The following is a 27,638-nucleotide window of genomic DNA, read 5'->3' on the forward strand; positions in this document are numbered from 1 at the left end:
GGACCCCCCGGCCCGGCTCCAGCCCCCCCTCCCTCAGATAGGAGGCTTGTCCCCAGACCTCTACTCTCTGGGGGGGAAACCAAGAGCTGAGATCGGCATGCACGAGTGCGTCAGACACTTAAAACAATCAAATAAATCTTTTATTGGCTCCTGGATTTCTTGGCCTTTTTCTCTGGGACGTCGGGGCTCGGAGCTGCCTCCCGGGCAGTGCTGAGCCATGTCTTGATGGAGTCGATGAAGTAGCCAGGACTCTTCTCAGACCAATAGCAGAGCATCCTGGGAGACAGCGGGGGTGCAAACAGCCGGACGGGGCTCAGATCCCAGCCTCCTCCGCGCAGGGATCTGATCTTATTCTATAGCAACGACCCGAGCTTCTTCTGCCTCACGGTCTGTTACATGCCCCCGCCCTCCGCCCGCCTTCGCAGCTCAGCTCCAGGGCCCCCCGGCTCCCACACCCCCCCGGCTCCCACACCCCCCGCTGCACTGGCAGTCCCTCCCCCCACTCCGTAACCCTCACTTCCTCGGCGGCTGCTCACAAGATGACGATGCTGGCTATCAGCACCACAAAGCCCCAGATCAGCAGCCCGACCAGGAGGCTCCGCAGCATGCTCTCCACCGTGGGGGCGGGCGCCGCGGAGGGCGGCGGCGGCGGCCGGGGGGTCGTGGACGACCTGTTGGGAGCCCACGTCACCTCGTCCAGGCCCACGTCCAGGTCCTCCGGTTTGGGGGCTTCGGTGGACGGCGTCTCTTCCTCTACCCTTGGGGGCAACACTGATCGAGGAGGAGAAAGGTGGATAAGGACCAGACGCCGTCCCGCTTGGGGCGGGACCGTCCCGATTTTTAAACAATGTGTCCCGCGTCCCACGGCATTTTTAAAAACATATATTTTATTGATATTTCACAGAGAGGAGGAAGGGAGAGGGATAGAGAGCCAGAAACGTCGATGAGAAAGAAACATTGACCAGCTGCCTCTTGCACACACCCCCACCGGGGTTGTGCCCGAAACCAATGTACATGCCCTTGACCGGAATCGAACCTGGGACCTTCCAGTCCGCAGACCGACGCTCTACCACTGAGCCAAACCGGCTTTGGCAGCCGTGGCGTTTTTTTTTTTAAAAAAAGTCCTGATGCGGGACACTGTTAAAAAATCAAGACTTCTGGTCACCTTAAGAAAGGAGTAATCCAGCCAAAACCGGTTTGGCTCAGTGGGTAGGGTGTCGGCCTGCGGACTGAAGGGGTCCCAGGTTCGATTCCAGTCAAGGGCAGGTGCCTTGGTTGTGGGCACATCCCCAGTAGGGGGTGTGCAAGAGGCAGCTGACCGATGATTCTCTCTCATAGATGTTTCTAACTCTCTATCCCCCTCCCTTCCTCTCTATAAAAAAAATCAATAAAATATATTTTATGTTTTTTATTTTTTAAAATATATATATTAGCCGAAACCCGTTTGGCTCAGTGGTATAGCGTCGGTCTGCGGACTGAAGGGTCCCAGGTTCGATTCCGGTCAAGGGCATGTACCTTGGTTGCGAGCACATCCCCTGTAGAAGGTGTGCAAGAGGCAGCTGGTCGATGTTTCTCTCTCATTTGATGTTTCTGGCTCTCTATCCCTCTCCCTTCCTTTCTGTAAAAAATCAATGAAATATATTTTTAAAAATAATAATAATAAATAAAAATTTAATAATAATAAAAAATATATATTATTGACTTTTTACAGAGAGGAAGGGAGAGGGATAGAGAGCTAGAAACATCGATGAGAGAGAAACATCGACCAGCTGCCTCCTGTACACCTCCCACCGGGGATGTGCCCACAACCAAGGCACATGCCCCTGACCAGAACAGAACCCGGGACCCCCCAGTCCGCAGGCTGACGCTCTATCCACTGAGCCAAACCGGTTTTGGCAATAAAATACATTTTTTTAAAAAAGAAAAAAGGAAAGGAGTAATCCTGGGAAGGCACGAAGGAGGTCCCAGCACAGTCAAGGCCAGCCCTCCCTGCCCCCTCGGCCCCGCAGGACCCAGCCCGGCAGGAGGTGATCACCGCGCCTCCCGAAGGAAACCCGCCTACGTGGCCGGCCCACACGCGGGCAGGAAGTGACCTCTCCTGGCCCAAGTCCACAGGGCGGCAGGAAGCCATTCCCCCACACGCAGCCCTGAGGCGGGCCGCTCACAGCCCCAGGCCCCAGGCCCACACGCCCGCGCTGACCTCGGACTTGGTAATGGAGGATGGTGGCCGGGAGGTCATTCACGGTGTTCAGCTGGCAGCGGTAGGCGCCCGCGTCCGAGGCCTTCACGTTGGGCTTGGTCAGGGTGGGCGCCGTCCCCTTGTACACCAAACTCTCCGTTTTGTTCTTCCAGACCTAGACCCAAGCTCAAGGGGTCACAGAGGCCTGGGGAGTCCGGTGGGGAGGGGGGAGTCCGGGGGTGAGAAGGTGACGGGTCTCAGTGGGGGGAGATGGAGTCCTGGGTTACTGGTCAGGGTCTAAGGGTCCCGAAGGACAGGACGGGGTCATTGGCAGCCAAACCTAGCAGGTGGTGGGGTCATGGGGATCGTGAGACGGGGTTCGCACGGGCCTGGTGGCCCTGGAAGTTCAAGGGTGCAGGGTTGGAGGGCCCCACCCTGAAAAAGCTGTAGTCAGTCAGGCCTTCGGAGATGTGATGCCAGTTGAGCTCACAGTCCAGGATCATGTCTTCCATTTCGTGGACCTTGACTTTGCGCTCTGGGGAGAGGGGGTCACGGTGGGGTGCTGCTCCCTTTGTGGCTCTGGGCCTTCCCCCCAACTCCCATCCGCTGGGCCAGCCCCGCCTTTTCTCCTCGGCTGCCTGTGGTCTTGGCCTTCTCTGGACTCAGTCACCGCCTCTGGCTCCGCCCCCTCGGCGCCAACCCCCCCTCTGGGGCCCGGCTCTCGCACCCCCACAGTCCGCTTTCTTCCGACAGGCGTGAAGCTTCTTCTCGCAGGTGGAGCACCAGATCATGGACTGCAACATCATGCCTGAAGGAGCCAGGGTCAAGGTCAAGGCCGTCTGCCCCCACTGAGAGGCGGGGCTCGAAGGAGAGGGCCAGGGCAGGCCACGGGCAGGGCAGGGCAGGGCAGGGCAGGGCAGGGCTGGAGCGCAGCTCGGTAGCAAGCCCAGATCTAAGCAGGCTCTGGAGAAAGTGCTCCCCAGATGGCCTTGGTGCAGAAGGAATGCTGGAGAGCCGGAACCTCGCAGGCAGGCGCGGAGAAGAGACACCGAGAGAGAGACCCAGCAGGGGTGGGAGAAAGGCTGGGCAGTCGCAGTAGGGATGAGGGGAAGAGGGCCAGCTCCCATCGTCCGCACTCACCACATTTGTTGGGACAGAGGACTGCCTCGGAAGAGAGAGAAAGACAATCGTGTTGTTAAGTTAAAGGGGACGAGAGAGGGGGCGGGGGGGGGCTCCCAGGTTTGTGGGTGCCTGAACCCCTGGGTCTGAGGGAGGAGGGTGGGGAGAGCTGAGGGAGCAGACCTGGAGGAGCAGGGGCGGGGGACAAGGACGAGGACTGTGCACGGAGGGGTGGGGCCAGGACCGCCATCTTCCCTCACCATCTTGTTGGAACACAGTGACGTGTCTGGACAAGATCTCCTTTTCGTTTTTCAGCATCCAGAACAGCTCCTTCACGAAGAGCTCGCCTGGGAAGAAGCGGGAAGAAGCAGGCGGTCCCCTCCCCGCCTCTGGGTGTGAGTGAGGTGCAGGCAGTGTGCCTGTGTCTTCTGCAGACAGAGCCGGGTGCTCTGCTTTTCGGCTTCCCCGGGGAAGAACAGTGAAACTGAGTGGCCACTTAACCTACTGGCTAAGCAACAACTGGGACGAGAGAGCACTGGTGTGGGGTCCATTTTAGGGTGACGGAAATGCAAGGCCACACAGCCTGCAAGCGGCAGAGCCAGGAACTGAACCTAGGCAGTCTGGTTCCACAGCCCAGTGCCTAACCTGGCATCGCCATCCATCACTTCCCTGGAGCCCCTCCCCTGTCTCCTCCATGCATTTACCTTTTACGTCACTGTCCATGATGCGTTTCAGTTGCTTCAGAAAACTCATGGTTCCCTTTTCCAGTGTGGGATCATCTGTGTGTGTTGCGGGGTGGAGGGGGCGGGGGGAGGGGGGGGGGGGACACAGAACCTCATATTCCAATGGCGCACCTAGTTTTAGAAACTACAATACCCATGGGGCCACTGGGCAAGGATAGGCCTGGTTAGGGGGATTATCCGTCTGTTGCTTTCTGGGAATTGTAGTTTTGTTGCATAAAATTTCTAGCCCTGGGGAAACCCTCTAAATCTGTCCCCAAGCCCAGAAGACTGTCTCCAGCCCTCTCACCCCAGCGCCCCAGCAACCCGAGTCCCAGATCCCTCCTTTCCCAGGACCCAGGAGTCCCGGCTCTGCCTGGCCCTCACCAATGACCCCCAAAAAGCTCTCATCCTCAAGCTGCAGGTTCTCGAACTCCTTCATGCCATTCGTTAGCTTTTCAATCAAGTCTTTGTGATACCGAGCGTCCAGGTGATCAGGCAGGTAATCCGTCTCCATCTTTTTTAGCTCATCCACGACCCTTTTATCACATATGAGACAACCGAGGGCAGGAAGCAGGCAGCTGCCCAGCGCGGCCACCAGGAGGGGAAACCGCGGCCCCATTGGAGGCCAGAGCTTCCAACCCACGCCGGCCTCCGGGAAAAGTCCTCTCTCTCCCCGAGAGGAGGTGAGCCCTCAACGAGACTAATGGACACACACCGCCCCCCCCCCCCCCCCAATCTGCAGGACGCACACTTCTCGTTAGGAAAAGGAGGAGTCCCGATGCACCCTCATCAGCCACGGCCCGGATCTGGACTCCAGAGTCTTGTGCTCTCAAAACACTAAGGTTCGCTGAAGAGCCGACTCCAGGTTCCGAGGGCTTTGAGAGAGGAGGACCTTCCTTCCACTCTAATATTTTCCCATTGCTACAGCTAAAGAGTTTGTTAGGGGCGAGGGTGAGGTTGGTTGCGTGGCATAGAGAGCATTTGACACGGTTCGCGCCTATCCGCAAGGTACTTCCCCGCCCCCCCCACACCCAGCCTCCGTCTTCTAACTTCCTATTTGGAGCCCCGAACTCCCAAGAGACAACACTCCGGGGGGGCTTCCCTGGCCCCGCCCAGAAGCCACACGCCGAATCTGATTGGACCGCAACAAAGGGAGTCCCCGCCCATCGCGCTTTGACGTCACAGAGGCGGCCGCCTTTGAGACCGGAACTTCCCCAGCATTTATCGAAGAAGGTACCCCTTGGGCTCTGGCGTTCCAGACACGAGGAAAGGAATCCCGGCCTCAGCTCCCTCCCCATCCAGGGCCTCAGGAAAACCCAAGCTCCCGACCAGATGCCCAAGACCCCGGCGTCGACCTGGGAGGACGCGAGAAGCGGCCCTGCCCAGCCCTAGGAATAGAACTCCCAGAAGGCCCCTGGTCTCTCCAGAACGCCACAGCCGACCCCCGTAGCATTATGGGGAATGTAGTTCAGGAATTATACGCCGCGCTCACTTCCTCCTCCACCTTCGCTGCCAGCCTCTGGGGCTTGAATGCCAAGGTCCCCGAGGAAAGTGATGTCTGGGGGCCAGTGTGGAGAGGTGAGAATGGAATTGGGGCTCAGAGACCGCAAGTCTGACAACAAGAGGCTGCCAGATCTGAGCAGGGAGGATACCCTAAGACATGAGCCATGAGAGTCCCTGGAAGGTCAGCACTTTTCCTTCTAACACACACACACACACACACACACACACACACACACACGCGATTCAAAAAAAAAAAAAATGCAGAGTCAGAGTTTGGTGATGTGGACTTTTATTTTTATTTTTTAAAATATATTTTATTGATTTTTTACAGAGAGGAAGGGAGAGAGACAAAGAGCCAGAAACGTGGATGAGAGAGAACCATCGACCAGCCGCCTCCTGCAAACCCCTCACCGGGGATGTGCCCGCAACCAGCGCACATGCCCTTGACTGGAATCGAACCCAGGACCCTGCAGTTTGCAGACCGACACTCCACCACTGAGCCAAACCAGTTTCGGCGGTGATGTGGACTTTTAATTCATACCTCCCTCTCCCACCTATGGCAGCTGAGTAGAGAATAGTCCCCCCCCAAAAAAAAAAAAAATTCCATGAGAAGACTAGAAACCAGTCTGTAATAAAAGTGTCCCCTTCAAAAAGCACCGAGGGGTCCTGAAACCTGAGTCAAGAATCCGGTCCTGCTTGGCCAGGTCCTAGCCAAGGGCACTCCTGCTTGGGTATGAGGCTAGTCCAGGGTCTGCACCCTTGGATCTTTCCATCCCGTGCTTGCCCAAGGTCAGCGTCAGAGAGTTCAGGGGCAGACAGACAGTGGCTGGCAAGGGGGACCACACCAGCGGCTTCCTGCCAGCCCAGAGGGCACGTTTATCCCATCCCATCTCCCCCAGCAGCGCAGCTGCGGAGGAAGGACCTCCCTTAGCCGGGAGACGCACCCCAGCCTGGGAGCCAACGGGGGCAGTGCCCGTCGTTGTCCGTTAAAAGTCCCATTGCGTTTCTGGAAAGCCTTGCAGCCAGAGATGCCCGCATTTCAGCAGCCACCCCCTTCCTCCACCTCCCACCTTTCAGCCTATCCGCCGGGGGGGGGGGGGGGGTGTGCCTGTCTCTGTGGTTTTCCTCACAGGGGCTGAGAGTTGACTCCCGTTTCCTTCGTCTCACAAACTGCCCCAGCTACACACAATCTGTCCGCCATCCGTCTTCCTGGAAGTTGAGCTTCTGATGGTCCCTTTACTCAGCTCTTCACCAAAGTGATCCAGGATTCCAGGACCCCCACCCCTCCCTCTGCAGGGTTCGTTGGGGGCATAGAGCGGGGCCTCTCCAGAGCAAATGGCCCTCCTGGAACCACCCCAGAAACACAAGGGGCGTCGGGGCCGGTGCTTGCCCTGGAGCCCCCGTGAGTTCCTTCAGTCCTGAGGGTGCAGGCGACGAAAAACACCTCTTCTAGAAAAGACCTGTGTCGTTCGTTAGCCCTAGAGAGGGCGGCTCCCGGCGGCTGGGGGCAGCCGTCCACAGTGCGGAGAAGGGCTGGGAACGACGGGCGATCTGGAGCCTCCCGGGCATTGCCAGCCAGGAAAACACTTCCTGCCGCTTCTAGAATATCTCCAGGCAGTTGCTGGGAGGAGCCTCTCTCTTCCTCCAAAAACCCAGCCAACTGGCATCCCTCTCGAAACGCTGCCCACCAGCTGCGGGGCCGCCGCCAGCATCTCCAGAAGCGGCGGGGCCCCTGGAGCCGCCTGGGGCCGGCCCGGGGGGGGGGGGGGGGTCAGGCGAAGCCCCTGAGCGCCCACGGCCGCGGCTGCAGCGGCGACAGGTCGGCGGCGATGCCCACCCACTCGGGCAGGAAGGCGGCCTCGGGCCGGAAGATCTTGAGGAAGGGCGAGTCCGGGAGCGTGAAGTTGGCCAGGTACACGGTGTCCCCGCCGGCCAGGTAGGCGGCCCAGAAGCCGAAGGTGCCCACGGTCATGACGGTGTGGTTGCACTGCGTGAGCAGCGCGAAGTCGCTCTCGGGCGAGGCCTCCACGCCGTCGCCCGCGAACACCACGTCCCCGCGGGAGGCGTCGATGTTCTCCCGGCACCAGGCCATGCCGTTGCTGACCACCACGAAGACCGGGGCTTCGTGCCGCGCCCGGAACCAGTCCATGGCCGCCTGCAGGTAGGCCCGGTCGGCCACCACGCCCTTCCAGCGCTGGGGCATGACCTCCAGGTAGTCCCCCCGGCGCACGTGGACCCCCACGAAGGCGCCGGGGGGCGCCCCGGTGCCCGGCAGGCGCAGCCGCGCCAGGAACCGCTGGGCCCTTTCCCGGACGTGGCCGTGCAGCGCGAACTCCCGGCGGATCTGCTCCCGCAGGTGGTGGTAGAAGGTCCAGGAGCAGGGGAAGCCCGACAGCTTGAGCAGCGGCTGCGGCAGCCGGGCGTACTCCTCCGACATCCAGTCGTGCAGCTCCAGGCCCTGCCAGGCCGTGCGGGCGTCCACCTGAGGCGCCAGCACGGGCAGCGTGATGCGGAACAGCGGGGCCAGGGTGGCGTGCATGGCGGGCAGCACGAAGGCCTGGCGGCCGTTGAGCCGGGCCAGGGCCAGCAGCGTGGCGTACTGCCCCATCTGGTTGCCGAGCCGGCCGTCCGGGACGATGGTCCAGGCTCCCGAGGGGGGCGCGGGGGGCTGGAGGCAGGAGGAGGCGTTGAGGGCCGCCCGGGCACCTGCCGGGCAGAAGACGGCCACCGGGGCCGCCGCCAGGGGGCGGTCTGCGCACAGGAAGGACAGCCCCAGGCCGCCGACTCCAAGGAGGCCCCGGTAGGTGTGCAGGAAGGAGAATCCCGCGAGGACGCACAGGACCAGGAACGTCAGGCAGAGGTGATGCCGGCCCAGGGCCCACATGGCTGCAGGTGGAAGAGGCGGGGGAGCAGGAAGGAGCTCAGAGCCGGGAAGACTGGGGGCGGGAGGCGCGGCCCCAAGGGATGAGGGGCCTGAGGCTCTGCGCCTGGGCTGAGGGCGGAGGAGCTGGAGGCCGGGGGTCTGGGGTGGGAAGGGGATTGCCAAGATCGCAGCCCCTGCCCGTCAGGCCCGCAAGCAAACAAACCCCCCGGTGGGACCGTGTCCCAGCGCCTCTCCCAGGCGAACCCGAGTGTGAGCGGCCAGACCCGTAGGGACGGCAGGAAGAGACTCGCCAAACAGCCGAGGGCTGGAGGCGCAGGATAGAGACCGGATCTGGCCCCCCGCCCCCCGCCCCCCGCCTCCAGCAGCAGGAACTGGGGTGGTGGGTGCAGGAGGCTGCGCAGGTCCAGGGCGGTTAGAGGCGGAGATGGGGGTGCCTGGGCTCGGGGTGTCTGCCCTCCCCACTCACCTGAGCTCCTGGCAGGTGGCCGGCGGATCCGCGGCTGGCTCGGTGTGTCCCCCAGAAGCACCGCAGGCCCCGGGTTCCCTCCCCTGCCGCCGCCTGCTCCCCGCACCGGCCGCGGCGGGCAGCGCCCGGAGCCAGGAGCGCGGGCGGGCGAAGTCCCAGGCTCCCGGCCTCTACCTCTCCCAGCCCGGCCCCGGCTGCCAGGTGGAGCCCCACCCCTCCCCGCCCCCCCTGCACCCCAGCGCGGCTGGAGTCCGCCCGCCCGCCCGCCTGCCCTGCCCTCCGGGCACCCACCGTCCCCACCCGCCACCCACCCCCTCTCCCCGGGCTCGCCGGGAGGAGGGCTCGGACCCTGCAGGACCTGCAAGGAGTGCCATGCTGGGCCAGGGCGATCCGGTCCGTCCCCTCTCCCCCTTCCCCTGGGGTCCTGGGCTCCGGGCGTCTGGATGCGCCTAGCGGGGCCTCGCCCCGGCCGCGCGGGGCGGGGCCCCCTGACTCGGAGCCGGCGGGGAGGGCAGTGCTGGCAGCGGCGGCCCACGGAGAACCAGTTTGCCAGGTGGGACGCGCCTCCAGCTGGCAGGGTGGGTCCCGCCTGAGGTGTCCCTGCTCCTCCCTCTCCAGCCCCACACCCCTCAGGCACGCCCGCAGCCCCCCCTCTGGGGAGATTCTGGGGTCCCCGAGGACTGCAGCTTTCCAGGCTGCCGGGTCCTGAAGGCGCCCCTCCCGAGCGTAGGTGACCAGGTGTCCCGATTTTTAACAAGTTGTCCCGCGGCGTCTTAAAAAAGTCCCGATTTTTTTAAAAAAAAATCGGGACTTTTTTAAAACGCCGCGAGACGCGGGACAAATTGTTTCAAAAAAAATCTTTCCAAGAATCCGGACTTTGCCGAAACCGGTTTGGCTCAGTGGATAGAGCGTCGGCTTGGGGACTGAGAGGTCCCGGGTTCCATTCCGGTCAAGGGCATGTACCTTGGTTGCGGGCACATCCCCAGTAGGGGGTGTGCAAGAGGCAGCTGGTTGATGACTCTCTCTCATCGATGTTTCTAACTCTCTATCTCTCTCCCTTCCTCTCCGTAAAAATCAATAAAATATATATATTTTTTAAAAAGAATCCGGACTTTAAATAATATATATATTATTTTTTACAGAGAGGAATGGAGAGGGATAAAGAGTTAGAAACATCGATGAGAGAGAAACGTCCATCAGCTGCCTCCTGCACACCCCCTACTGGGGATGTGCCCGCAACCACAGTACATGCCCTTGACCGGAATCGAACCTGGGACCCTTCAGTCTGCAGGCTGACGCTCTATCCACTGAGCCACACCGGTTTCGGCAATTGGCACTTTTTTAAAACGCTGTGGGATGAGGGACAGATGAATAAAAATCAAGACTGTCCCGCCATGCCGAGGCTGGTTTGGCTTAGTGGATAGAGTGTCGGTCTGCGGACTGAAAGGTCCCGGGTTCGATTCCGGTGAAGGGCATGTACCTGGGTTGCAGGCACATCCCCGGTAGGGGCTGTGCAGGAGTCAGCTGATCCATGTTTCTCTCTCATCGACGTTTCTAGCTCTCTATCTCTCTCCTTCCTCTCTGTAAAAAATCAATAAAATATATTAAAATTAAAAAATAATAAAAAGACTGTCCTGCCAAAAGCGGGCATCTGGTCACGTTAGTCTAACTTCCTTCTCTGGAGCCCGGCTCGCTTGCCCGCTCTGCCTGAGGGACCGCACCTCCGCCCAGGCCGCGCTGGGGCACCTGGTCAGACGGAGGCGGAGGAGGAGGCTGGGCGTCTGGGTACCAGCTGCTGGGCTGCTGCCGAGGCTGCTGGGAGGCTGGCTCCACGCAGGTGAGAGGCGTCTGGTACAGGACAGCCAGTCTCCCTCCGGGAGGACACTGGTCAGGTGGCTCTGGTTCATTTCCTGATGCCTGGAGGCCCTCAGGGTCTGACTGCCAGAGCGAGATGTCCCGGTGGAATCAGACACAGCTGCAGCCCTCATTGGGGAGGCAGGCAGTTTATAGCCCCAGCCCCTCCCCCCTCACACCCAGGCCCCCAGCCCTCCTCCCTCAGACCCAGGGGTCCAGGCCCCCAGCCCCTCCTCCCTCAGACCCAGGGGTCCAGGCCCCCAGCCCCTCCTCCCTCAGACCCAGGGGTCCAGGCCCCCAGCCCCTCCTCCCTCAGACCCAGGGGTCCAGGCCCCCAGCCCCTCCTCCCTCAGACCCAGGGGTCCAGGCCCCCAGCCCCTCCTCCCTCAGACCCAGAGGTCCAGGCCCCCAGCCCCTCCTCCCTCAGACCCAGGGGTCCAGGCCCCCAGCCCCTCCTCCCTCAGACCCAGGGGTCCAGGCCCCCAGCCCCTCCTCCCTCAGACCAAGGGTCCAGGCCCCAGCCCCTCCTCCCTCAGACCCAGGGGTCCAGGCCCCCAGCCCCTCCTCCCTCAGACCCAGGCCCCAGCCCCTCCTCCCTCAGACCCAGGGGTCCAGGCCCCCAGCCCCTCCTCCCTCAGACCCAGGAGTCCAGGCCCCCAGCCCCTCCTCCCTCAGACCCAGCGGTCCAGGCCCCCAGCCCCTCCTCCCTCAGACCAAGGGTCCAGGCCCCCAGCCCCTCCTCCCTCAGACCAAGGGTCCAGGCCCCCAGCCCCTCCTTCCTCAGACCCAGGGGTCCAGGCCCTCCTTCCTCAGACCCAGGAGTCCAGGCCCCCAGCCCCTCCTCCCTCAGACCCAGGGGTCCAGGCCCCCAGCCCCTCCTCCCTCAGACCAGGGGTCCAGGCCCCCAGCCCCTCCTCCCTCAGACCCAGGCCCCCAGCCTCCTCCCTCAGACCCAGGGGTCCAGGCCCCCAGCCACTCCTCCCTCAGACCAGGGGTTCAGGCCCCAGCCCCTCCTCCCTCAGACCAGGGGTCCAGGCCCCCAACCCCTCCTCCCTCAGACCCAGGCCCCCGGCCCTCCTCCCTCAGACCAGGGTTCCAGGCCCCCAGCCCCTCCTCCTCAGACCCAGGCCCCCAGACCCTCCTACCTCAGACCCAGGAGTCCAGGCCCCCAGCCCCTCCTCCCTCAGACCCAGGGGTCCAGGCCCCCAGCCCCTCCTCCTCCCTCAGACCCAGGCCCCCAGCCCCTCCTCCCTCAGACCAGGGTTCCAGGCCCCCAGCCCCTCCTCCTCAGACCCAGGCCCCCAGACCCTCCTATCTTAGACCCAGGAGTCCAGGCCCCCAGCCCCTCCTCCCTCAGACCAGGGTTCCAGGCCCCCAGCCCCTCCTCCTCAGACCCAGGCCCCCAGCCCCTCCTCCCTCAGACCCAGGTGTCCAGGCCCCCAGCCCCTCCTCCCTCAGACTAGGGGTCCAGGCCCCAGCCCCTCCTCCCTCAGACCAGAGGTCCAGGCCCCCAGCCCCTCCTCCCTCAGACCCAGGGGTCCAGGCCCCCAGCCCCTCCTCCCTCAGACCCAGGCCCCAGCCCCTCCTCCCTCAGACCAGGGGTCCAGGCCCCCAGCCCCTCCTCCCTCAGACCAGGGGTCCAGGCCCCCTGCTGGAAGGACCCCTGCCGATTGCATCACCCGTCCGGGCTGACCTGGCCACGGTGGAATCGGCGCGCCTGCCAAGTGGGTCAAAAATCACGGGTCAGGCATGGAGAAGGTGACTGGGCGGGTCCCTGTGGATATAAACCCGGAGCTTCTGCATCTGTCCCGAGAGGCCTGGCTGTCCCTCGGTCCGGGATCCACGTGCAGAAGGACACAGGCGTTGGGAGTGCCGCACTGCAGAGCCTGGACCGCCGTCCGGACGCCCAGGATCCCCTGCAGAACCCGGACCCTTCGGTGCCTGAGCCTGCGGCTGAGCCCCCGCAGAGGAGGGAGCCATCGATGGGCTGGGTCCCTGTGCTGGCCCTCCTGCTCGGAGCCTGCCGGGCCCTGCCCGTCCCGGACTCCAGCCCCCTGCTCCAGTTCGGGGGCCAGGTGAGGCAGCGGCACCTCTACACAGACGATGCCCAGGAGACGGAGGCCCACCTGGAGATCAGGGCTGATGGCAGCGTGGCCGGCTCTGCCCACAGGAGTCCCGAGAGTGAGCGCGGGGCAGGGCTGGTCTGAGGGAGGAGGGCCGGGGGCCTGGGTCTGAGGGAGGAGGGGCTGGGGGCCTGGACCCCTGGGTGTGAGGGAGGAGGGCCGGGGGCCTGGTCTGAGGGAGGAGGGCCAGGGGCCTGGACCCCTGGGTCTGAAGGAGGAGGGGCTGGGGGCCTGGACTCCTGGGTCTGAGGGAGGAGGAGGGGCTGGGGGCCTGGGTCTGAGGGAGGAGGAGGGGCCGGGAGCCTGGGTCTGAGGGAGGAGGGGCGGGGGACCTGGTCTGAGGGAGGAGGGGCTGGAACAGGCCAGCGGAGTCTCTGACCTCTTTCTCCCTCAGGCCTCCTGGAGCTGAAAGCCCTGAAGCCGGGGGTCATTCAGATCTTGGGAGTCAGGACGTCCAGGTTCCTGTGCCAGCGGCCGGACGGGCGGCTGTACGGCTCGGTGAGTGTCGGGTCCCCCTCCGGGACCCGGTCCTTCCTCCCCCAGTCACCGCTGGGGACCGCCTCTGGCACTGCTGCCGGGGAGGCGGGTCTCTGCTCTCTCATGGCCGGACCTTATGCCCCCCCCGCCCGCCCGCCCGCCCCCCGGAAACCATGAAGCCAGGCTGTTGGTATCCGAGCTTGCAGGAAGGGGAAACTGAGGCTCGGGCAGGGATGGATGCCATGGCCCCACGTCACGAGGCCTGTGAATGCGAGACACGGGGTCCTGTGTCCCTTCGCCCCTGCTGACCCCACGTGTCTGGCTCACGGCCCTCAGTGACCTTGACCTCAGGTGGCAGCCAGGCTCCCTGCTCGGTCCCGGGCAGCCTCCCCCGCCCCCCGGGCTGGAATGTCGGTCCTGGTGACCTGGGGGCCGGAAGTGGGGACCTTGCAGGACCCTGTAGGGGTGTCCTCCAGGCCGGGGTGGGAGGCCGGACCCCGGGAGGCGTGGCCGTGGCTCTGACCTCTGACCTCTGACCTCTGACCTCTTCGCTGTGCCCTCAGCTCCGCTTCGACCCCGAGGCCTGCAGCTTCCGGGAGCTGCTCCTGGAGGACGGCTACAACGTCTACAGGTCGGAGGCCCGCGGCCTGCCGCTCCGCCTGCCCCCCGGCCCCGGGGACCCGCCCCCCCGGGGGCCCGCCCGCTTCCTGCCGCTGCCCGGCCTGCCGCCCGCGCCCCCGGAGCCGCCGGGGGGCCCCGCCGCCGGCCCGCCCCCCGACGTGGGCTCCTCGGACCCCCTGAGCATGCTGTGGCCCTCGCCCGGCCGCAGCCCCAGCTACGCGTCCTGAGGCCGCCCGCCCCTTATTTATTGGCTTATTTATCGTATTTATGTTTTTATTTTTCTTACTTGGGACAATAAAGAGTCTGAACGAAGGACCAGAGTGAGCGTGTGTGTTGGCGGGAGGGAATGGGAGCTGCCTGCCTCCCTGTCTGCAGGGATCCCCCAAACTGAAAGGATGTGACAAGGTCCCAGCATCCCTCTGGGCCTTCTAAGGGGTCCCCTAAGGGGTCCCCAGGGACTCTGGACCATCGCTGCCCTTTGACAGCACAGAACTCACCCCCATTCACTGGACCCCAACCTCCCCTCAGTGTGGTGGAACCCTTCCTCAGAGGTCCCTCCGTAGCAGGGGGTTGTGTTGAATGACACTGCCTGCCCACAGCCTCATGGGAGTTGTAGTTTTCTGGGTCCATTTGGCACTAGAAATGGGAAGGCCTCTTGGTCCTCTCCCTCTAAAAATCAACTAAGAAAAAAGAGATTCTATTGAGTCATTCATTCTAGGATCTCTGAGGGCCCAGAACATACCAGCACCTTCCATCTTCCCGTAGTCTCTTACTAATGGAGCTTGTGAAGTCACACACGCACGCACGCACGCACACGTGTGCACACTCACAGGACATGTGACTGCTGCTGCTGTTGCCATGTTGTCACCGAGCCCTTGACCTTGAGGCCGCTTCTCCTCCAGGGCTGAGGGCTGGTGGGGGGATTCCCGCCCCCACATTCCCTGCCCCCTGTACGGTCCGGGCTTGGCCCCACCCACTTCTATTTCGGGGTTCCTGGGGCCCCACGGCCAGCTGGATTGTGGGAGATGTTCTCGGTGAACTTCCGCTCTCCTGCTTGTTCCCCGGGGGCTTGGGGGTGGGGTTCGGGGAGATTAAGAAACCGCTGCCCCTCCTGAGAATAACGGAGGAAACGCCCGGCGGATTCCATCCGGGGACTTGCTGCCAAACTGCTGGCCTGGACTCAGGAAGGGGCAAGGTCCCCCTGACCGGTGTGGCTCAGGGGATAGAGCTCCGGCCTGCGGACTGAAGGGTCCCGGGTTCGATTCCGGTCAAGGGCACGTACCTTGGTTGTGGGCACATCCCCAGTCGGGGGTGTGCAGGAGGCAGCTGATCGATGTTTCCAACTCTTTCTCCTTCTCCCTTCCTCTCTGTAAAAAATCAATAAAAATATTTTTTTTGTTTTGTTTATTTCATATATTTTATTGATTTTTTTACAGAGAGGAAGGGAGAGGGATAGAGAGCTAGAAACATCGATGAGGGAGAAACATCGACCAGCTGCCTCCTGCACACACCCCCACTGGGGGATGTGGCCGAAACCAAGGTACATGCCCTTGACCGGAATCGAACCTGGGACCCTTCAGTCCGCAGGCTGACGCTCTATCCACTGAGCCAAACAAGTTTCGGCCAATAAAAATATTTTTTTTTTAAAGTGTCAAGGTCAAGAAGGAGAAAGACAGACCTGCTCATGTGAACGGAGACCAGAGAGAAGCCCCTGGATGGCAGTTCCAGGAGGAGGGACTTCCCGCCCTGGGTGGTGTTTGAGTGGCAGATAGTAGGAGTCTGTCCACCTCACACTTTCTGGTTTTGATCGTCGTATTGTGATTCTTGAAAGGAATGCCCTTGTCCTTAGCAAACACACACGGAGGTGTTTAGGGACTAAGGGACATGGTATCACCAGTGTTTTCTCGAATGCTTCTGGAAATGTAAATACATGACAGAGAGAGAGAGAGAGAGAGAGAGAGAGAGAGAGAGAGAGAAAGAGAGAGAGAGAGAGGGGGGGGGGAGAGAGGGAGAACAATGGAGTAAATGGGGGTGGGGGGTGGGAACCTGGGGTTCTCTGCACAAGGCTTGAGACTCGTCTATTAGTTCAAAATTATACCAAGTTCAAGTTCCCCCGCCGATGAAAGCCATGCTGCAGCCCCTGGGAGAGGCATGGATACGCTGATACGAGGACAGAGAGCCGGGCTGGCCAGGTGGCTCCGTGGTGGAGCATCGATTCCCCGTCAAGGAGAAGAGGGTGGCCCTGACTGGCTGAGCTCGGCCTGCGGACTGAAGGGTCCCGGGTTCGATTCCGGCCAAGGGCACATGCCCGGGTTATCGGCTTGATCCCCAGTGGTGGTGGGGAACAGGAGGCAGCCAATCAATGATTCTCTCTCATCATTGATGTTTCTGTCTCCCTCTCTGAAATCAATAAAATAAATATATTAAAAAGAAGAAGAAAAGCCCTCACCAGTGTGGCTCAGTGGATAGAGCGCCGGCCTGCGGACTGCAGGGTCCCGGGTTCGATCCAGTCAAGGGCATGTACCCACCTCAGTTGCAGGCTGGGAGCCCAGTCCTGGTCATATGCAGGAGGCAGCCGGTGGGTGTGCCTCTCTGACATGGATGTTTCTCTGTGTCTCTCTTTCCCTCCCACTCGCTCTAAAAATCCATGTTAAGGATTAACAACAACGTCCCCAAACTGCACTCAGAACACCTCAGCGGGGCCTCCGTTTCTGTTGGGCCCCTGGATGGGGAAGGTGATTCTTGGTTAAAAAAGTAAGTAACCTGCCAAGACCGGTTCGGCTCAGTGGATAGAGCGTAGGTCTGCAGACTGAAAGGTCCTGGGTTCGATTCCTGTCAAGGGCATGTACCTTGGTTGCAGGCACATCCCCATTGGGGGGGGGGGGCGTGCAGGAGGCAGCTGATGGATGTTTCTCTCTCATCGATGTTTCTAGCTCTCTATCCCTCTCCCTTCCTCTCTGTAAAAAGTCAATAAGATATCTATATTTTAAAAAGTATGTAACCTGCAGGCGACCAGTCACGTGGGCTGGGTCTGCAGCCGCCCCGGGTCGGGTGGGGGAAGCGGGGAGGAGCGGTCGGACGGGTGACAGACCCAGCGCTGCCGGCCAAAGCAAAGGTCTCCGGGGACACGCCACTCCGCTCAGCTGTCACAGAGGAAGTCGTGAATGAGCCCAAAGTCCAAAGTGACAGAACTCACCCCGGCTCCAGGCACGTGGCATCTGCCAACAGAAACACGGCGGGCGGCCCCCGGCCCCGCCCGCAGGCCCTGCCGCACCAAGCTGTCATCGCACAGGTCCGTTTGATGCCCTAACCGGCTGGCTCCGTGGGTAGAGCGTCGGCCGAGGGCTGAAGGGTCCCAGGTTCGATTTCGGCCGAGGGCACACGCCTGGGTTTCGGGCACATCCCCAGTGGCGGGGGGTGGGGGGTGGGGGTGGGAAGCAGCTGATCAATGATTCTGTCTCATCATTGATGTGTCTATCTCTCTCTCCTTTTCCCTTCCTCTCTGAAATCAAGAAATATATTTTTAAAAAGAAAAATGACAGTTGATTTGTTTGTGTGTTTACTTATTTTGTTAATCCTCACCCAAGAATATCTTTTCTATGGATTGTTTAGAGAGAGAGTAGGAGGGAGGGAGGGAGAGAGAGAGAAACGTCGATGTGAGAGAGACACATCGATGGGTTACCTCCCATGCTTCCCCCCACGGGAGCTGGGGCTCAAGCCTGCAACCCAGATACGTGCTCTTGACTGGGAATCGAACCTGTGGCCTTGCTTTCCATGCATGGGCTGGCGCTCTAACCACGGAGCCACACTGGCCAGAGCTCAAGATCTTAAAAAAAAAAATTGTGATCAAATACACACAGCATAAAATGTGCCATCTTAGCCGAAACCGGTTTGGCTCAGTGGATAGAGTGTCAGTCTGAGGACTGAAAGGTCCCAGGTTCGATTCCGGACAAGGGCATGAACCTTGGTTGCGGGCACATCCTGGTAGTGGGTGTGCAAGAGGCAGCTAATCGATGATTCTCTCTCATCGATGTTTCTAACTCTCTATCCCTCTCTCTTCCTCTCTGTAAAAAAATCAATAAAAAAAATATATTTTTTAAAAAAATGTGCCATCTTAGCCCTGGCCAGTGTGACGGAGTTGGTTGGAGCATCAGCCGGTACACTGAGAGGTCATGGGTTCAACTCCCAGTCAAGGCGTATATTTTTAAATAAGCAGATTTTTTTAGAAAGGGTGGAAGGGAGGAGGAGGAGAGGCAGAAAGAGAAACACTGATGTGAGAGAGACACACATTGCTGCCTCCTGCACTTGCCCAGACCATGGCCTGGACTGGAGCCTGCAACCGAGGTACGTGCCCGGGGCCTGAATCGAACCCGAGGCCCCTTCCCTCCGCAGGCCGGCGCTCTGCCCCCTGAGCCACACCGGCCAGGGCCCCCTCCTTCTTCTGCGGCTGGGTACCCGGCTTTCCCAGCACCGTGTGTGCGAACGATCCTGATGAAACGTTTGCGTGTGGGAAAAGAGCGTGTGTGTGTGTGTGTGTGTGTGTGTGTGCACACCGCCATTCACAGCTGTTTGTCTTTTTGGTAATGATTAATTCACCTTTAAGCCGTCAACTTTCCTCTAATCGCTCCCCGGCTCACTCCATCTCTAAAAATAGCAAGCCATGCGTTTCATCATCCATTTCCCCAAGCACTCGGCCGCACGGCGGTTGTAGATTCAGTCAATGAGCTTGTGACAGGGCAGCGATTAGGAAGCACAGATTGCCGGTCGTAAAGGCAGTCACGGGAGGGGAGGCTCAGCGCGGGGCACACGGTCACTCCGGCTGTGAGGACCGCGTGTGGCGTCAGAGTGGCCTGCTCCGATCAGGAGATCGCCTCATACGTTATGTAAATGTCTAATCACCGTGGCATTTATCCGAATATAACCTTGCGGGTCAATTGTAATTGGGGGAAAAAAAAAAAAACAACTTGAAAACAAAACCGGTACATGGAGAGAAAATGCCTTGAAGAGAAGAAAACCAGTAATACAATCTTTTTTAAAACTTTTAAATTTATTTTTCATTTTTTTAAATATGTTTTTTAATTGATTTTTTTTTTTTTTACACAGAGGAGGGGAGAGGGAGAGAGAGTTAGAAACATCGATGAGAGAGAAACATCAGTCAGCTGCCTTTTGCACACCCCCTACTGGGGATGTGCCCGCAACCAAGGTACATGCCCCTGACCGGAATCGAACCTGGGACCCTTGAGTCCCCAGGCCGGTGCCCTATCCACTGAGCAAAACTGGCCAGGGCTAATTTTTTTTTTTTTTAATTGATTTCAGAGAGGAAGGAAGAGGGAAGAGAGAATCAGCTGCCTCCTGCAATCCCCCTATTGGGGATGGAGCCCTCTACCCAGACATGTGGCCTTAACAGGAACTGACCCTGGGACCCTTCCCTCCCCAGGCCGATGCTCTATCCACTGAGCCAAACTAGCTAGGGTTAATCTTTTTTTAAAACATATTTTTGTTGATTTCAGAGAGGAAGGGAGAGGGAGGGAGAGATAGAAACATCAAATGATGAGTGAGAATCATGGATCGGCTGCCCCCTGCACGCCCCACACTGGGGATGGAGGCTGCAACCTATAGGAGAATTGAACCGGGACCTCCTGGTTCATAGGTCAACACCCAACCTACTGAGCCACACCGGCCGGAGCCTGTTCTTCCTCTCCCCTGGGGTGTGTCTCCCCGAGGACAGAGGCCTTTTAGGTAAGATTTTCTGAGGAGTGAGGCTTTGCTCACCCACCAGGCCAGGGCAGGTTCACAGTTGGATGGTTGAGGGTTCGGTCCCTGGGTCCCTCCCGAGTGGAGTCTCAGCCGCCACCCAGCGGGAATTCTAGGAGGAGCCCCCTTTTCGTGGTTGTTGTTTTGTAGTTTTTTTCTCTCTCTCTCATCAAACACTCTCATGATCACATGGCTTAGGAAGTTGATTCTGGCGACCCTGAGTTACCTCACATGTTCTCGGCGTCAGATCTTTTTTTTTCAGTGCCATATCTTTATAGCCCGGGGAGCGTGTTCTGCGCGTCATGTTTTTATTGCCTTCGGTTAATGAAACTCCACAGGTTACACTTCAGAGAGGAAGGGAGAGGGAGAGAGACAGTCATTAATGAGAGAGGGCCACGGGTCAGCCGCCTCCTGCACGCCTCTCACCGGGGACCGAGCCCACAGCCCCGGCATGTGCCCTGACCAGATTCAAACTTGGGACCCTTCAGTCCAGAGGCCGACACTCTATCCACTGAGCCACACCGGCCTGGGCTCCCAGCTGCAATTCTTTTCTTCTTTTTTTAATATATTTTATCGATTTTTTACAGAGAGGAAGGGAGAGGGATAGAGAGAAACATCGATCAGCTGCCTCCGGCACACCCCCCCACCAGGGATGTGCCCGCAACCAAGGCGCATGCCCTTGACCGGAATCGAACCCGGGACCCCTGAGTCCGCAGGCCTGTGCTCTATCCACTGAGCGACACCGGCCAGGGCTCCCGGCTGCCATCCTCTCCTCCTTCACCTGCCCAGAGGCCGAGCGCGGGCAGCTGTCCGGCCGGCCTTCTCTGCGGACGTGACGCGCACCCAGTTTGGGTGGGGGGGGCTGCTGCTCTCTCAGCACAAGGCTCACCTTGGCTCTCAGGAGGCCCGGGGGCCGGCGGGGGACAAAGGGACTTCTTCCCCCCCGCCCCCCAGCTGCGCCTGGCCGGCAGCCCCCGCTCCGCCCTGCACCAAGCCCCGGGGAGCCAGCTGCCTGAGCTCTGCCCTGCAGGGCCTGCCCTCCCAGACCCCCCCGGCCACAGGCTCTGAGCTCTGCCCTGCGGAGCCGGCCTCCCAGGCCCCCCGGGCACAGGGTCTGAGCCGGTCTGGTGGCTGCGACCCCCAAGCTCAGGAACCGCCCTCTTCGCCATGGGCGCGCGGCTCCGTTGGTGGGATTCTCACCCAGCACACCAAAAGGTTCCGGGTTCGATTCCCTGTCAGGGCACTTACCTAGGTCCTTGGTCAGGGCACATACAGGAGGAAACCAATCAGTCTCTCTCTCTCTCTCTCTCTCTCTCTCTTTCTCTCTCTCTCTCTCAAAATCAATAAAAACATATGTTCAGCCCTGGCCGGTTTGGCTCAGTGGATAGAGGATCGGCCTGCAAACTGAAAGGTCCCAGGTTCGATTCCGGTCAAGGGCATGTACCTTGGTTGCAGGCACATCCCCAGTGTGGGGTGTGCAGGAGGCAGCTGATCTATGATTCTCTCTCATCGATGTTTCTAACTCTCTGTCCTTCTCTCTTCCTCTCTGTGAAAAATCAACAAAATATATTTAAAAATAAATAAATAAAATAAAATAAAACGAACACACTCAAATGTCTAAGGACATTTCTTTAAAGGATCAGAAATGAGAGAAACCGAGGCGTTATTGAAAGGCCACGCAGGTCTTGAAAAGAACAAAACGGGACTTCTAGCAGGAATGAAGCGCGCATGGAAATGAAACCGCCCCTGAAATGACACCGTCATCCAAAGAGCGAACAGCAGGTGAGAAACGGCCGCAGGGAGAGCTCCCGAACCGGAAGACAGGTCTCAGTGTCTCACCCGGGAGGCCACCCAGAGAGACACGCTGCTGAAACACCGAAGAGGAAATTCAGAGGCAGGAAATTCAGAGGCAGGAAAAAATTCCCACTGACTCAGTAACCTTCAGAAATTCATAGACGTCCAGAAGGAAACAGAGAGCTGCGGGGAGAGCTAAGCTTCAGGAGAATAATGGCTGGGGCTGGCCTGGCCGGTTTGGCTCAGTGGGTAGTGCATCAGCCTACAGACTGAAAGGTCCCGGGTTCGATTCTAGCCAAGGGCACATGCCTGGATTGCGGGCTCAATCACCGGTAGGGGGTGTGTGCAGGAGGCAGCCGATCAATGATTCTCCTCATGGATGTTTCTATCTCTCTCTCCCTCTCCCTTCTTCTCTGAAATCAATAAATATCCTACATAACAAAGGCATAATTGTGGGAACCCCTTTCTCGTCCCGTGTGGTTCAGGGTTTCGGTTCAGGGTTCGGGTTCTGGAGAAGGCCACACACAAGTGAAGGAGACTAGAAAAGTCTTAATTTGGGAATCCTGGGGGCCAGGCCGGAGCCCACCTCCAGGGGGAGGACTAGGGTCTTGCTTCGGCCTCACCACCCCTTTTAGTCAGGTGTGGGGCACACCCTTTGTCCTTGGGCAGGCAATTCCAGGAACAGGCAGATTATCTTATCAATAAGGATTTACATTATGATTTGGTAGGGAAGTTGCCTCAGTTACCATCCTTTTTTTTTTTTTTAATATACTTTATTGATTTTTTTATGAAATACAGTGGCAACCATACTTTGGTAAAAAGTGCTGTTTGAATTTTAACCATTCTAGTTTGGCTCTCGCACCTGATTAAACACAGGGGAGAAAAGAAAAAAAAAGCTATTTACCTTAGCTTTCAGGTGAGACTTGGAGGCTAAGGCAATTTTCCCTTGCCTGGGACCAGGAGCACAGGAGAGTAATTCCCACTGACTCAGTAACCTTCAGAGATAGAAACTGAGCTCTGCTTCTGTGTTATTGGCTATCGCAAGATAGGGCCACCAGCAGGATGTGACTAGCTGACCCCAGTCTTTAGAATGTAGCCTTTAAGATTTAGAATTTAGAACAAAGGAAAATTCCTGTGGTTTGAACCTTTAAAAGGGGCTGCCTACCCCTGAAACGGTGCAGTCGTGTGGAGACCACCTGAGTGTGGTGCTCTCGCGGCTGTCCTGGCCAGATATTTCAATAAATTCTTGCCTGCTTTTTTAATTAATCATCAGCCTCCGGTGGTCTTATTCTGAACCCAGGGTTCGACTCCACAACATTTTACAGAGAGGGAGGGAGAGGGAGCTAGAAACATCGATTAGCTGCCTCCTGCACACCCCACACCGGGGATGCGCCCGCAATCCAACCTGGGACCTGTGAGTCCCCAGGCCAACGCTCCATCCGCCGAGCCAAACCGGTTTCGGAAGTTACCATTATTCTTAATTAGCTAGGGAGGGGTTGGCTCTGACCTTTCAGAGCTTCAACCGTTGACTAGCCTTCCAAGTTCCTTGTCCATATCTTTCTGTTAGCGAGACAAGGATCGACTTCCGGCATCCAGATCACCACGCCAGGACACCCACTGGCACCAGGCCAGCCAGGGTGGTTCGATGCCTGGCCATCACCCCATGATCACCCCACAGAGGGAGGCCCAGGTCAGCAACTGGGGGGGCCATCAATAGGGGAGCTCCCTGGACCCTTCCTGCAAGGATTGCTGGGAGAGACTTCTGACTGGAAAATGGTAGTTGGCACACTAACCGGTGTGGCTCAGGGGATAGAGCATCGGCCTGCAGACTGAAAGGTCCCAGGTTCGATTCCGGTCAAGGGCACGTACCTTGGTTGCGGGCACATCCCCAGTGGGGGGTGTGCAGGAGGCAGCTGATGGATGTCTCTCTCTCATTGATGTTTCTAACTCTCTCTCTCCCTTCCTCTCTAAAAAATCAATAAAAATACTTAAAAAGAAGAAAGAAAAAGAAAACGGGGGTTGGGGGAAAAAACCACCACCATTTTCTTGCTCCCTTCCACTCACAAAACACCCCGAAATACGAAAAAGAACGCCTCTGCGCCCTGATGTTCCTCACCGGGGCTGTCACTTGGAGCCCTTTCCCAAGAACTCCCGAGGCCGGCACTGTTTCCCGGCGCACAGTGTCCCCTGGCCCGCGGCGCTGTCCTGGTCAAGCCTGTTCCTCTCAGCCCAGAGCTTCCCAAACTTCTGACAGACGTGTGCCCCTTCTACAATTCCCGTAACGCTGAGTGCCCCTCGTACTCATGAGGACGTAGAATCAGGCGCAGCTAAGCACGGTGCAGTGCATATCCCCACCAAACTCCGGTGCAACGCGTACCCCCACCCAACTCTTCCCGTGCCCCTGGGGGTAACATTTTGTGTATATATGTATATATATATATATGTGTGTGTGTGTGTGTGTGTGTGTGTATGTATATATATATATATATATATATATATATATATATATTATTGATTTTTCTTACAGAGAGGAAGGGAGAGAGATAGAGAGCTAGAAACGTCGATGAGAGAGAAACATCGACCAGCTGCCTCTTGCACACCCCCTACTGGGGATGTGCCCGCAACCAATGTACATGCCCTTGACCAGAATCGAACCTGGGACCTTTCAGTCTGCAGACTGACGCTCTGTTGCTGAGCCAAACCGGTTTCGGCATGTACTACACTTTGGGAAACACTGTAATTTTAGTCTCTTCCCGCATCAGAGAAGGCTGCGATGCCTAAGCTGCAGCTGCTTTATCCGGCGGGCACCGGTGTCACAGCACTTGTGAGCACTCTGGGCGGCAGTCTGGCAGCATCTGTAACACTGGGAATGTGCCCTTTGGCCCAGCCATCCTAATTTGTAGGACTTAGTGTATATATGCACACATCTATATATTAGGTCTACACACACACACATTAGGTATATGTACCTTTATATATTTCCATATCTATTTATGTATATGTTTTTTTAATATATTTTATTGATTTTTTTTTATATTTTATTGATTTTATACAGAGAGGAAGGGAGAGAGATAGAAAGCTAGAAACATCGATGAGAGAGAGTCATCGATCAGCTGCCTCTTGCACACCCCCTACTGGGGATATGCCCGCAACCAAGGTACATGCCCTTGACCGGAATCGAACCCGGGTCCTTCAGTCCCCAAGCCGACGCTCTATCCATTGAGCCAAACCGGTCTCGGCTATTTTATTGATTTTTTACAGAGTAGAAGAGAGAGGGATAGAGAGTTAGAAATATTGATGAGAGAATCATCGATCAGCTGCCTCCTGCACACCCCCCACTGGGGATGTGCCGTAACCAAGGTATATGCCTTTGACCGGAATCGAACCTGGGACCTTTCAGTCCACAGGCCAATGCTCTATATGCACTGAGTTAAACTGGTTTCGGCTATGTATATGTTTTTATGTATTGATTTGAGAGAGAGAGAGAGAGAGAGAGAGAGAGAGAGAGAGAGAGAGAGGGAGACATCAGTTTGTTGTTCCACTTATTTTAAAAAATATATATTTTATTGACTTTTTTTTTTTAGAGTGAGGAAGGGACAGGGATAGAGAGTTAGAAATATTGATGAGAGAGAAACATTGATCAGCTGCCTCCTGCACACATCCCACTGGGAATGTGCCCACAACCAAGGTAGATGCCCTTGACCGGAATTGAACCTGGGAACCTTCAGTCTGTGCAGGCCGACGCTCTATCCACTGAGCCAAACCAGTTAGGGTTTGGCTCAGTGGATAGAGCCAATTAGCTGTTGTTCCACTTATTGATGAGTTCATTGATCTTTTCCTGTATGTGCCCTGACTGGGGATCGAACCTCCAACCTTGATGTATTGGGATGACGCTCTAAACAACTGAGCTACCGAGCCAGGGCAAAGTATATCCTTGGGAGTCTGACCTGGAGTTTGGTCCCTCACTATGACATGTGCTGACCACCAGGGGGCAGTGCAGAACGAACGAAGGCCCTGATCGTCCCTGGTCACAGGCCAGGCCTCGGGACCCTACCCGTGCATGGATTTCGTGCACCAGGCCTCTAGTTTGTGTCTATTGAAAACTGTGAATTTGGCCGAAACTGGTTTGGCTCAGCGGTAGAGCTTCAGTCTGCGGACTGAAAGGTCCCGGGTTCGATTCTGGTCAGGGGCATGTATGTTGGTTGCTGGCACATACCTGGTAGGGGGTGTGCAAGAGGCAGCTGGTCGATGTTTCTCTCTCATCGACGTTTCTAGCTCTCTCTCTCTCTTTCCCTTCCTCTCTGTAAAAAATCAATAAAATATATTTTAAAAAAAAAAAGAAAAAAGAAAGAAAACTGTGAGTTTGTAATGCTGTACCCAATTCAAGTCCAACACCTCTAACTTGCTCCCTTTCCATACTTATACCCCCTTCTCCAGACGTCCATTTCCCCTAAATTGCTTCTTTGATTCATTCCCTGTGTGTTCCCCATCCTCTCCTCCGCCCTGTCCCAAACCCTCCTCCCCCAGCTTTGGCTTCCACTCCCCTCTCCCACCGGGTGCTTCGCTCTGTGCTCAGCTGCCCTGTGAGTGGGTGCCCTCCGCACCCTCTGCGGCCCTGACCCCCGTTCTGCTCCCACCCCACCCCCAGCGGGCCTGGCCTCCTCCGCCCGGGGCCTTTGGACTATCTTGTTCAGGAAGGAAAGGAAAGGGAAGGAAAGAGAGGAGAAAGAACGTGTGATCCTATTTGTGCATTTAAACGTTTCAGTGTTTCTGTGTGTTTTTCTCTGTCTTTCTTTTTTATTTTTTTTTTTTAATATCTTATTGATTTTTTACAGAGAGGAAGAGAGAGGGATAGAAAGTTAGAAACATCGATGAGGGAGAAACATCCATCAGCTGCCTCCTGCACACCCCCCTCTGGGGATGTGCCCGCAACCAAGGTGCGTGCCCCTGACCGGGATCGAACCCGGGACCCTCCAGTCTGCAGGCCGACGCTCTATCCACTGAGCCAAACCGGTTTCGGCTCTCTGTTTTGTTTGTTTGTTTGTTTGTGTGTGTGTGTGTGTGTGTGTGTGTGTTAATGGCTTTTTGATTCTGAATTCAAAAGCTTCTCTCCACACCCAGGTTGTAAAGGAACTTTCTAGTGTTTCCTTCTCCTTCTTTTATGGTGTCACCTGCTCCAGGGAAATCTTTTTTATTTCCCTCTGAAATCTTTGATCCGTGTGGAGTTCAAAGAGCGTATTATTCCCCTCCCCCCCTGCCTTCCTTCTATTGAGCTGATGGGGTTGTTTCCCTTTATCGGTATTTATTCTTTTTATCAGCGTTACCTACACACCCAGTCCAGTCACAAAGTGCTACCTGCTCAGTTCAACCGTCTACATCCTGGCCCTCGGGCCACGGGTCCCGGTACGAGATAACACCGAGGTGACCTGAAACACCCACAGCGCCCCTACGGACGCTCATCAGAAACTTCCTGTGCAGTCCCCGCGGCGGAGGGGCCGAGGGCAGGAGCCCAGGCTGACGGGAGCTGTGTTGCCTTCACACACGACTCCCAAATTCAGCCAGACTCCAAGGTGAACCCTAACAATCCCCACCTCCTAATAGCCACTTGCTGCGCCGGCCTCTGTCCTCTCCCAGAGTGCACTCAGGCTGGCAGGTGTGGCCCGTGGCATAGAAGAGGGGATGGGTGTCACCTCTCGGTAAGTTATAAAGACTGCTGGAGGCCCCGTGCACGAATTCCTGCAGGGGTTGGGTCCTGCTGGCCAGACCTGATTGGGAACCATCAGGCCCCCGGGCTGGGGGGAGGGGCCGCAGATGGTTGGTGGGCTGGCCCCGCCCCCAATCAGAGTAGGGAGGGCGGAGGGGGTGGGGCCGGCTGGGAGGAGGGGCTGCAGGCAGTTGGCCGGCCAGCCCCGCCCCCTGGTGGAACTCGTGTTTGAACTCCGGGTGGAGGGGACAATTTGCATATTACATTTTATTATATAGGCTGGCTGGTCCTAGCTGCTTCGGCTCAAAGGATAGAGACTGAGGAGTCCCAGGTTCGATTCCAGTCGCGGGCACATGCCCGGGTTGTGGGTGTGATTCACAGCAGGGGGCGTGCAGGAAGCAGCCAATCAATGATTCTCTCTCATCATTGGTGCTTCTG

At 58.0% G+C, this 27,638-nt stretch overlaps 3 protein-coding genes across 4 annotated transcripts; 1 reads left to right on the forward strand and 2 right to left on the reverse strand.

Annotated features, from left to right (window-relative positions):
• Positions 1–16: 16 nt before the first annotated feature.
• IZUMO1 (izumo sperm-oocyte fusion 1) lies at positions 17–5,655 on the reverse strand. Of its 2 annotated transcripts, none has more exons than XM_084906147.1 (9): positions 4,405–5,655; positions 4,003–4,077; positions 3,559–3,645; positions 3,320–3,340; positions 2,907–2,987; positions 2,614–2,714; positions 2,201–2,354; positions 537–771; positions 17–276 (listed from the first exon to the last, which is right to left on the reverse strand). In XM_084906147.1, the coding sequence occupies exons 1-9, from the start codon at positions 4,637–4,639 to the stop codon at positions 141–143; spliced, it is 1,125 nt and encodes a 374-aa protein (XP_084762273.1). In that variant the 5' UTR covers positions 4,640–5,655; the 3' UTR covers positions 17–140. The 2 variants fall into 2 exon arrangements, with proteins under 2 accessions (XP_084762273.1, XP_084762274.1); XM_084906148.1 differs by having other exon boundaries at positions 123–276; positions 518–771.
• Positions 5,656–5,833: 178 nt separating this feature from the next.
• On the reverse strand, positions 5,834–8,725 carry FUT1 (fucosyltransferase 1 (H blood group)). Its single transcript, XM_084906159.1, has one exon. The coding sequence runs from the start codon at positions 8,405–8,407 to the stop codon at positions 7,295–7,297; it is 1,113 nt and encodes a 370-aa protein (XP_084762285.1). The 5' UTR covers positions 8,408–8,725; the 3' UTR covers positions 5,834–7,294.
• Positions 8,726–12,559: 3,834 nt separating this feature from the next.
• On the forward strand, positions 12,560–14,175 carry FGF21 (fibroblast growth factor 21; the record flags this gene model as incomplete). The annotated part of the gene is made up of 3 exons (XM_084861340.1): positions 12,560–12,908; positions 13,245–13,348; positions 13,891–14,175. Exons 1-3 carry the CDS (start codon positions 12,710–12,712, stop codon positions 14,173–14,175), a joined length of 588 nt encoding a protein of 195 aa, XP_084717466.1. The 5' UTR covers positions 12,560–12,709.
• Positions 14,176–27,638: the final 13,463 nt, after the last annotated feature.

Source organism: Pipistrellus hanaki, assembly GCF_964339955.1.
Source record: "Pipistrellus hanaki genome assembly, chromosome: 15".
In the NCBI taxonomy this organism is placed as follows: Eukaryota; Metazoa; Chordata; class Mammalia; order Chiroptera; family Vespertilionidae; genus Pipistrellus; species Pipistrellus hanaki.